The sequence below is a fragment of the Argopecten irradians genome, chromosome 14 (assembly GCF_041381155.1).
Source record: "Argopecten irradians isolate NY chromosome 14, Ai_NY, whole genome shotgun sequence".
NCBI classification, from domain to species: Eukaryota; Metazoa; Mollusca; class Bivalvia; order Pectinida; family Pectinidae; genus Argopecten; species Argopecten irradians.
Window position 1 is genome coordinate 15,245,794 of NC_091147.1, and position 11,471 is coordinate 15,257,264.

Consider the following 11,471-nt stretch of genomic DNA (forward strand, 5'->3'; position numbering starts at 1 on the left):
TTTTGTACCGAGTAGAGACTACGTTGTTTTCCTGAATAAGATTATTCACCCTTTAGCACCAACACAGCTGTAAATGACTCTTTGTCTGATTAGCGCTAACAAAGGCGAACGCACTAAACAATCGAAAATACTACTGAGGCATTCATATAAAAGTATTAACAGATAAATCATGAATGATAACATGTTATAAGGTTGTGATTTGACCTAGATCGACGTTTATTTGTATGTCAAAGGTTGTTGGACAATCAAAACTAATCTAGAAAGTACCAAAGGAAGAATAGAGCATTGAACTCCTTGAGAGTGAATAGTTACGCAGACATCAACTGGAAATTGGCGATTTTTCTGATGGTGATGCTATAAAGTTCAGTAGTTAAACGATATTGTTTTGTTTTCGGTGTAGCAGTCAATATAAAAGACATAAAGTATCACGTTTATATTCCCACTCGACTAATATCAGAAAGGTTTCAGTTTTCATTACTCCAATAGGCTTCTCAAGTAGACAAATGCTTGCCAGACTGTCACGTAGTGCTGATTAAACGAACATGTATCAGGCATACAATTCGTATAATGCCTTTAAGGAAATGTTCAGCGTTCAGACAGTTGATAGCGACATAGGTGAGAAATGAACTTCAGAACCAATACCAGCAGGGAATCACGTAACTTTTCAAGCTGATAAAATGCGCTCCTTGCAGAGTGATTTCTGCCACTGTTGCAAAAAGCACATTCGGTTCATATACGAGTACAATGGAACTCGGGTAAGTGTAAGGCTCAAGGAATATGAAAAAATATCTCGAACTATAGAGATTTCAATGTAACCGAAAAAAAACAATGAAACCACATGGATTAGGATGCAATCCAATTAAGTATCATCAAAATATTTTTTTCACTTTGAACATAATTTCAAGTGTCGGAGGTTCCATTTTCTATTTCCAATTCTTAAATGATTGATGTCATTTTATTTTGTAATTGATTCCGGAATAAGTAAGGTTATATTATTTGAACATCTTTTATAAAACTGTTTTGATATTTTCTTGTTCTCTAATCTTCAAATATGTGTATAGACCGTCTATTTTCTTTCTCCTTTTTACAACTTAACATCCACATGTAGCTATAAATATTAAAGGCGTGTATGTATCAAGGAGTGTTTAAGATCGAAATAAGAAAAGAATGCCTTAACTTAACGGGCTCGAAACCTTTTCAAACGGGAATATGACAATGAAGTTTATTGACATAATTATATAGAATGTGTGAACTGTGAGATACAAATGTAATATTATATAGGCATCTTAAGATACGAAAGAAAATATGGTCAATATACTAATTAAACTCTTTTGGTATGATTTATATAGCGACAGGTTTGTAATGAATACATATACATATAATCATGTGATAATTTTTGTATGGTATGTTCTAGTCCGCTAAATCTGCCTATATCATTAAACTTTTCAAAATTAGTTTTGCTTAATATGTACGTATATATATATTTTTTAAATCCTTAATACTATAGGCAGGTTTAGCGGACTAGATTTGTTCCTGTTGGATTTCCGTTGAGATTTGGTGCTGTATTTACATTTCTACAATACTAAATTATGCTCTAAACATCAGGACCTAGTTTAATCATCAGTCCTGAACTTTAAGGAATCCCTTAACTATTTTTTTTCCAAAGAAAAACACTGCAAGAAAGTTAAGGAAAGCTCCTTCAGTAAATAGTGTCCTCTTAACTTCTACAAGGTTTTCTAATGGAGAACTGTAAGTGAAATGGGGCCTGGGCCGATTATCCGAATTTAGTAATGATGTGTTGCCATATTTGTTTTCAATTATAAACAAACTAAAACACAGTGTCATTAAAATCCTATTCATTTTATAATGAAATGTAGGATCAGAAAAGATAAATTTGTTTTTCGTCTTATTAGAAACTACAATTAGTTTTCACTTTGAGTTCTTCTGACGCCCATTTCCTTAGCATGTTTGAGCTGTTAAGCAGTAATAACAACACTTGTCATGCGGAAGCTGACAGAGAATCAACAACCAAACACTTTGTCCAGAATATTTTTTTTATTAATAATTTATTATAAATCAACAACACTTTAATATCACAGCTTAATCATATCCATCAGAATGTGAATTTCTTCCTTGAATGTATGATTTTATAATTAAGCAATTCTTAATGAAAAAATATACTCTAATCATTTTCCACAACCCAACACAATTTGTAAAACAAGTATTTCATTATCCTTCGCCTAAAGTCCAACCAACATTTTAGGACGTTTTAGGACGGCCTGACATTGATATATGGAAAAATTAAATGGGTGTCTTTAAAGAATGATTGAGTAACGTTTAAAAAAAAATTCATAACATCTTATAGCCGTAAAAGAAATCTAAAGAAAAGAACTCTTTCATCCACCATTTTCGATAGATTTTGTTATGAAATAATCGATAAGAAACAATTGAGAAACCACAGGTCTTGCACCACTTAAGATGCTTCACCTGATATAAATTTCTGTTCCGACAAGCAAGTAAAATACTGTACTGCGTGTATTTTGTCTTTGTACATTACAGGGTTACCGCCCTTGCGGGTTAGTATTCATTGTGACGTTATGTGAGAAAACAATATGACGTTACGATCGCAAAACATTACGTAAACAATCAATACATAACCGAAAAGACTTATCATTCTGTAATATGCAAAAACTAATGGAAACTAAAATTCAAATCATGGCATAATCTTTTATAACAAACAAACAAACCGATTATCTCAGTTTAAGTACAAGAGAAACTAAAGACACGTTACATTACACACAAAAAATCAACATTGTATTGAAGTCAGAATATAGTAAATTCAATTCTGAAAAGATTCATAAAGTTAGCAATTATTTATCAAATATTAATTTCAACTCGTTTTAGTACTGCTAACGTAGAAGAACCGTTAATTGTGTAATACGAAGGATTGGAAACCCCAAAATGACATTGGTAAAGTACTTTATCCACGTCGTTTTTAGATCTCAAATCCCCATATTAACATAATTCACAAACATTCATTTTTTTCTCTTTCTAGTAAACCTCTGTTTATATTAAGGGTAAACTCCTTCTCTATGTATGGTCACTGACAGTTGATTTCTCTTGCATGGCACATGTCTCATACTATCAATGCTTTGCAGCGTTGCATTGCCACCTAACGGAATCAAACCAGCGTTATCGATCATTACATCCGAACGGTTAGCTATAAAACTAACAAGAGACGAAGCAGAGAGCAGACTCGCCAATTATCTTATCAATTTAGTCGATTCAGGACAATTTAGACCGCAAAGTCCATTGAATAATTAACGCGTTTAAGCAGTAAATACAATGTAAGCTACTTTCTCAACAACAGATTGAACTAAAGTCAAGTAGGGTCGAGTTCTCTGTAAAGTAAACTCATTTTTGTTAGTGTTCTAGGACCAGATATTGCTGAAAATATTTAAAGAGTAAAATACTTGTTTTTATTCATTTTATAGCAAATGCGAAAAACTGTAGATTATGATTTATTAGCGCTGTATATAAATTGGCCATTCAAAGACAGCGCGATAAGCGCTAAAACAAACTACCGCTAAAATCAGCATTTTTACAGTAGATATACTAGGAAAAGGGTACCTAAGCTATTCACCTTTTTATCCCATCCAGGACCTTTAATATTATTTTATGCTTTCGGACTAACGGTAGATGACGGACTCACTTGTTGTTTATACCATTAGACTGAAAAAAGTTGAATGTTAATCGAGGTGAGTAGAAATTTGCAATGTCACGTTGAATGACTAATAACAAGTCTGATCAATGGTTATTCTTAATCAACTTGTGTACCTATAATCGCCAACAGAATCAATGTCGGGACCGAATAGACATGAAAACAATATCCGGACCACTGCTATGCAACCTTTTGAAGACGAGAAACACAAACGATGTTGTAAGCATCCGGTGCAATTACTTGTTTCCGATGGAAGCACGTTCGTATATACGTAATCCGAGAATGTATCTAAAAAGAACCACCCTGTGAGGCCTCACTACAACTGCGATACACGTATATACTGCAGTTCTACATGACATGAAATTCTCAACAAAATGTTGGTAACATATATAGAGAGATCACTGATAATTACAACATTTGAGAAAAAATGCTTATGGATTTAAAGGTATTACTGCGGTAGGACTTCAGAAAAATGTAGAGGCTCTAATCATGTGAAAAATGTCAGTGTTATGTCATGTATTATATAAGCGTATTATAATTATTAACGAATAGAAATGGGCTTCAGTAAACAAATATTGACGATTAAATACTGATTTTTTTTACTGATAAGACTATACAAGGAAGATACTTATTCCGAGGATTATGTCAATTTGGCAACCAATAATCCCTTATGTACAGTGATACCCTTTCAGTAGATGTACCGCATAGCTGGTCATTTACGAAGGCGAAATTTTCGTGAATGTAACTAAAAAATTGGTTTTAAATTTGGGCGTTTTTGCCCCTATGGGTATGAATAAGTCCAAATTTCTTTATGTTTCGCGATCATAGAAAAGTGGCACGAAATCGAGAATATATCCTCCTAACGATTGCCGGTTATTTGGTACATAATGACAAATTATTAAAAGTATTCGGACAATATTGATATTTTAAAAACATTGAGACAACATATATATGACAATTTCGGCAATAATTATAGACTTGAGCACATAACTAACATCCTTCCGAACTTCATTCAGTATTATAGCGGGGAGGTTTGGAAGTTCTTTTCATAGGTAAACATAAAGTGGCTTACAAATATTGTTGAAACTTAGAAATAACCAGTTGATCAAAAATTATTTTACAATGAAAAACTATGCATAAGCTGGATGTAAATCGTCATTGTCAATTTCGGCTGATTGGATCGGTACTCATCGTCTTTTACAGAGTGCAGACTGAAGCGTTCCGATTGCAGTAAGACAAACATTGACGCTAATATGTCTCGTCTTTTTGACAACGGCAGTAACATTGTTTGAAATTGGATAAAAAATACCCCCGATATCACGTCATTTATAATCACCCACCATATTGGCGTCACGTGATTGCTTCAAAACAACATAATTGCGCCGCGTGTTCCGGCCTCATCAGACAGGGATATTTTTTAAAAAAAATATGGCATTGAGACAATGTCAGTGAAAACTGGAAAATATTGAGCTTATGCTTGCTGTTTTGTTCATAAGATTTTTCAAAATTAAGAAAAAAAATCATTTTTTGAAAAATACACCTAAAAAAACATGAGAATCTGTAAGAAGGACGTTTTATTATATTAGGAGAAGGGTACATAACTCACTAGTGTTAACCATTCTAACAGGTGTCGACTTCACGAGAAATCAGTTCCGTAAAACACTTTTCATAGTGACCACAAGTTCAATTTGTTAATAAAGAAGTCCTTATCAGATAAATATACAAAATACCCCCCCCCCCAAAAAAAAAAAAAATTAAATAAAAACCCCAACAACATGTATAGTGTTACTGTAAATCTGTGCTACGGGTGTTCGTTGTTCATGAAGTCGACACCTGATTGAATAAGTATCCTTTACCTGTGAGATATGTAAATCCTTAAAAAGCAAAAAGCATGTATACTGACCGTTGCAAACAGTTGAATCAAAAAGATATAATTTCGTCAAATCACCGTTATATGAATCATGCATAACTGTCAATATAGTTTATGTTTAGAAAACTAATTGTTGTTATAAAGTGAAAATGGTCTTAAATAACCCTTTAATCTAAACACAATCCACTGATTTCGCGAGACAGAACACAAAATAAGCACGCATAAACTAATATTAAGGGATTACGAAAAATTAAAAAAGAACAGTTCAAGGAAATATTTAAAAAAAACTAAAATAATCCCCGTTAAACCTATAACTCGCATCTTAATTACTTTTTGATACAATATAACAGGAAATTACTTAAATATACAATACATGTTTATAATAACACCGCAAATATAAATTCTGGAAAACATACCTTAATAATAATATTCTATTTTCTCCGGAAATATCTAAAGTCTAGAAGAATATCACAATTATATACCTTATCACGCTAGTGTCTTTAATAAGGTTCCATCATAGCTGTCATAATCAACATTGGTCACTGTGCTTTGGAATGGTGTCAGTTCATTGGAATGCTTCTCGGATATAATTTCCCCCATAGTTATTCCGTTTGAGAATCGTTCAGTGTTTTCCTGATAACCCAACTCATCAATCTGTTGAACTGTTGACCTTCTTTTGAAACAACAACATCCAGCTGATAACGTTAACATAAACGAGGCACGATATTTTCTACAACACACGAGATACAACACAAAGTTGATGGAGAAATTCATATAGTACATTGTTAGAAACACGTACTGTAAGTTACGATCTGTTAAAGTTGATGTGGGATAGGTGCCCAGTATATGATCTAGAATCACTTTTATTCGGATGACATGGCTTGGTGCATTTAAAATTAGAAACGAAACTGAAACTGACGTCAGAAGACGTTTTACGACGTCATGAGGATTAGGTGATGAACGATGGCCTTGTGTTGACTGCAAACGTCGGAGTCGGAGTTGTCGTTTCGATGCTTCTATTGAAGCAAAAATGATACGAAACAATAGAAAGATTATCACAAAAAACGGAATCATAAGCGTCAGAACTGTATCCACGTATGTAAGACCCAGTTCAATCGTTCGGTACTGTTCTAGTGTTAAACAATAGGTTTTCCCATGGAATTCGCTTACTCTGGTTGCCCAAAGTGGAAAGTTGTATCCGGCTATGCTAATCAGTGATAAAGATATCATTATACGTTTCGCTACTTGTGTCGAACAGAATGTATTTACTTTCGTTGGTTTACAAATTCTTATGTAGTTTTCGAAAGATATGCATACAACACAGGACACTGACAGGAAACTAGATACATAGGATAGAAACACCGTTATCTGACACACACCGTCCAAGTGAAAAATACGCACGTCCACAAAATCCAACCACGCAATGAATAAAGTGAGAATGAAACACGTGTCTGTGATTGAGCGAGCCGCAAAGTAATAGCTACAAGAAGAGTTTCGATGATTTGAGCTGAGAAAAACTGCCGCTGATAAAACATTTCCTATGATACCGATAAGTCCTATCACGGGTAGAGTATATTGTCTAAGTAAGAAGAGGGCATCCTTCGAACTGTCCGCCAATACCAGGTCAGCAGCTGAATTCTTCATGTTGGTAGATTCGTTGTTCGTGTTAAGTATATACATACTGTCAACTAGAAAAGTATGGTTAGGACCCTGGAACTGCGCCTCGCCCGAGCTTTGGGCATCACTCCGTTCCTGCAACTGTTGACTGGAGACAGTGAGCATGGCTTTAAACTAGTTTTGCCGTCGCCATGATGGATCGATAATCCAATGGGAATGAGTCTACCTTATCTACGGCACATCTGAAGAAATGAGAAAATAATGGTTAATTCAAACAAACACATTCAATGAACGCCACATCTTTAAAGTTTATATGTTTTAAGAATATTAAAACTAATCTTTATCATATTCATATTGATACTACCTGAATAAATAATAGTTAATTAAAAAATTGAGTTAAAAATTTTAATATCAATTAAAATATCAAAACTAATGTTTTGGATATATTACGCAGTGCTTTAAAGTGACAATGCAATGAGTTCTGTTACATAACCACAAAGCAAAAATGCCAAAGTCACGTATGTTTATCAAATGCGATACATAACCACTGAGGAGTTTGTGAAATTATTTTTAGACTTTCCATTAGAACTGGTTTGTTTCCGATATATATGCAAATTTTAATGTACTCTTAGACTGAATTGTCCCTTTAATCAAATAATAATCGAGAGTTTAGACAATTAAACCTAGTGATAATGGCCCATTTGTACACAAAATCAAGGAAGGTCCACCTTAAACTTAATATAAAAATTTTGACAATTAACCTATTGATAATATTTAAAGATGCTTCACCGCCGACAGAGCATAAATGGTATTCATTATTTGAACAATAATTAGTGTTTAATCGTGTATACATAAGTCTAATTAACACAAAAATAATATAAAATAATTTACTTTGTCTTTTGGTCATGCGCAATCAGTACTTCATTCCATATAGGATATGGTGCAAAGGAATTTTTTCGGGATGCAATTAATTATTTTTTTTATATATTTAACTTGAAGTGAAATTAGAAGCTCAAACTTTTCAACGGCAGTAATGGTGTACAGTAAGTAACTTTTGTAACTGAAGAAAAAAAACTAAATCGTCTGCTGCTGTTTGTGATAGTGAAAAATACCATTTGTCAGCGATGGAGCATCTTTAACTTATAAAGAAAAAAATCCACGAAGGTTAGGCATAGTTTTTTTTTACCGATAACTCTATTAAAAATAATCTCTATCAAATTCCTATTGCATTAATTATACATATATACGTGCATATGGGCTAATCTACGATATTCACGAATGGTCAGAACCGTGGAGTTAAGCCAACTATACCCGCTTTCTTACTTACTATCTGGTCACATTTTTGGTCAGTAACATTTCAGAAAGACATTTCAGGAAGAGATTCATTATTACAGATTTAAGAATATTGCATAGGTGGATTTCATTGGTGAAACAGATGAAATACAATGTTTACTTTACGTAACAGAATGATAAACAATAATGTGTTTTATGCTGAATGAGTAACATAATTTCTTATCATGTCCTACACCTACATTAGAATATGCCAAAAGTGGAAACGTTTACCAAAAATAATTATACGGATTATAAGTAGTAAGCTACAGCTAACAGCATACTGATAGCTGATATATCGTCTTCTGATGCCATAGTGCCGAAAGTATTTACTTTCTCTTCTCTTGCATATGAAGTTTATTTCGAAACAGTATTGTTATTATTAAATTCACATGTTTTTGGATATCTTTTTATCATTTTTTTCAGTTTATTTTATGATTACATATTATGTAATGTCTTTGAATATACCTGTATCATGAAATCATTATATCATTTTGTACTAGGAAGACTACACTTAAACTTCCAAACATTACATCTACGGATAACCTGCAATCGGGTTTCCAAAAATCATAGAAAGTGCTTCCCACGGGCTTTACATTGGCGCTTTCATACACAGCAAATCACGCTATTTGTGCTTTGGGAGGTTCTTGCCTGTTGATTTCGATGCGACTTTTGACAAAAAAATCCTTATGGATTTGTCACCATAAAGCCGCTATACAACGGCCACATATAACGCGAAAAAATCAATTCCCAACAACATAATGAGATACGACACGAACGCACCGAACTTCCCACGCGGAATGATAAAATCATTAGCACTGTAGATATTATTTACATACTGCAGAAAAAACAATAAATCATTAGGTATAAATAAAGCTATTTTAATGACAATGCGTTGTTGTCGATATCCTTGTTATTTTGGGATTTGTTTTTAGAATGTTATTTAATAACCTTAGTCCGTGATAGCAGGTCGATCAAAGTTAATAGCAAACAAGACCAATTAAAATCTACACTCAAGGTCATTTAATGACATTACGACATTTCCTGAATGGTATGTGAGGTGTTTACATGTACATGTCGACAGGCTGTGGGATGTTTGTGTAGTTCCAGTTCATTTTAAAGCGCTATCTTACTGAACAAAAGTGTGTCACATTGTGTTCGGCCATCACGTGCTTACAATTTTAACACGCGTCTCACTAATAGCAAAGCACAAACCAGAAACAAAAGATTAACACCCATTCAACATTACCTATGAAGTCGTATACGTTCTTAAGAAAATAGTTAAGGATAGATAACCAGTACACTGTACACATAACGCAACCATACCACAGTCTCCAAAAGAACACACACCCGCTACACAAACCAGGCCCCAAGATCAGGAATCAGTCTTAGACTTAGCTTTTGCTCATCCAATCAAAATGACGAAACTTTTTGTAACGCAATTTGTGATTGGCTAAGTCTGAACATAAGAATATTTTATATTAAGATTGTTTCATGATCTTAGTGTTTGGTCTCATGCAAAGAGACGACGTCCTCTCATACATTTTTAAAGCAGGGGTTTTGAATATATTCAATTTTACACGTATAACATCCGCCTGATATCCAGTGACTCAAAGTTTTAATTTATGCTCCTTAAGGCTTGCAAAAATGAAAAGACATGTTTAATAAAATCTCATATGAAATGAAGACTCTTTAAGATCATAACATATACATATATGTATTGATTTACATAGTTATGAATCAACAGTCCGGAGGCAAGGGCAGCACATCATGATGGATGCAATGTGTCTACAGCCGTTAGTGCAATTCATTATGAATGACTATACACATTACATACATGACGACTGTACCAATAAAAACTCATTTCAATTTAATCCATCATAAATGACAGTCATCTTAATGCCTTATTTGACAACTTGATGAAGTGTTGTCAGAACATCAATTTCATTACAAAGCGGTGATTTCCTGTTTTTTTTATTATCTAACGGTATTAAGAACGACATTACGTCTATGTATCAAGTATGAATGTATTGAGTTTATTGTATTTCCTAGACTGAGGTCAGTAAGTGAGATTACGGGAGTTTTAGCTTCTTTTTATTATTTTACCGCTGAAGTATATCACTGAAAACCACCAACTATCACATTTTACTAAGTGGTTTATAAGGCATTTACCGAAAACGCCTGATAGAAATGCGGTTTTTCGTGGGCTGCCAAACGGTTTATTACACTCAATACAATGTAACAATTGTTTAATGTTTCATATAAACATCAATATATTATTGATATGATCGACGTAAAACTAACATGGTGTTGTCATGAAGTGAAAATGAAATTATATTTCAATAATACAAGCTACCAATGAAGTTATGTTTGAGTGTTCTTAAAACATTCAAACTATTTCTTCGTCGATGACAAGGTAGAAACTGTTTTTCCGTCATATTGGACGTTGTTCATCTGCAAAATGTTATTACGTCGTCTCGGACTCATTCAGGGTTAAACAAAGTTCTGATTACATCGGTCACATGATTTAAGAACCAATCAAATTTGCCGATTCAGCGGATTTTACGTATGAGGAATATTAATAGTTTTAAGCTAAACTTTGTTGATCAATTTTGAAAAAAATAACAACATAACACGATATCTGGTATATGAAAACAATGTGGAGGTAGAGAACAATGTGTAAGATAGAGAACAATGAACTTAATAACATTTCCTTTCTTAAATTACCACTTTTCTCGAAAACAAAAAGAAAAAAAATATTACTAATGGCCATGACGTTAGAAGATTATCACGCGATTGCCTAAGGGATACACTGTAATACGGTAGCAAACAATTAAATTTCTGTTCAAAGCTATGTAAACAGTTTAATATGTTTAAAATTGACCTGTTTAGCTTCTTGATAGAAAACTTTATAATAACTATATGGTAATTATG

At 33.3% G+C, this 11,471-nt stretch overlaps 1 protein-coding gene across 1 annotated transcript; it reads right to left on the bottom strand.

Annotated features, from left to right (window-relative positions):
• Positions 1 to 2,046: 2,046 nt before the first annotated feature.
• LOC138307832 (neuropeptides capa receptor-like) lies at positions 2,047 to 7,436 on the bottom strand. Its single transcript, XM_069248736.1, has one exon. The coding sequence runs from the start codon at positions 7,371 to 7,373 to the stop codon at positions 6,078 to 6,080; it is 1,296 nt and encodes a 431-aa protein (XP_069104837.1). The 5' UTR covers positions 7,374 to 7,436; the 3' UTR covers positions 2,047 to 6,077.
• Positions 7,437 to 11,471: the final 4,035 nt, after the last annotated feature.

Excerpts from the sequence above, each read along its gene's own strand:
- LOC138307832 (XM_069248736.1), bottom strand. The coding sequence starts at position 7,373 with ATGCTCACTGTCTCCAGTCAACAGTTGCAGGAACGGAGTGATGCCCAA.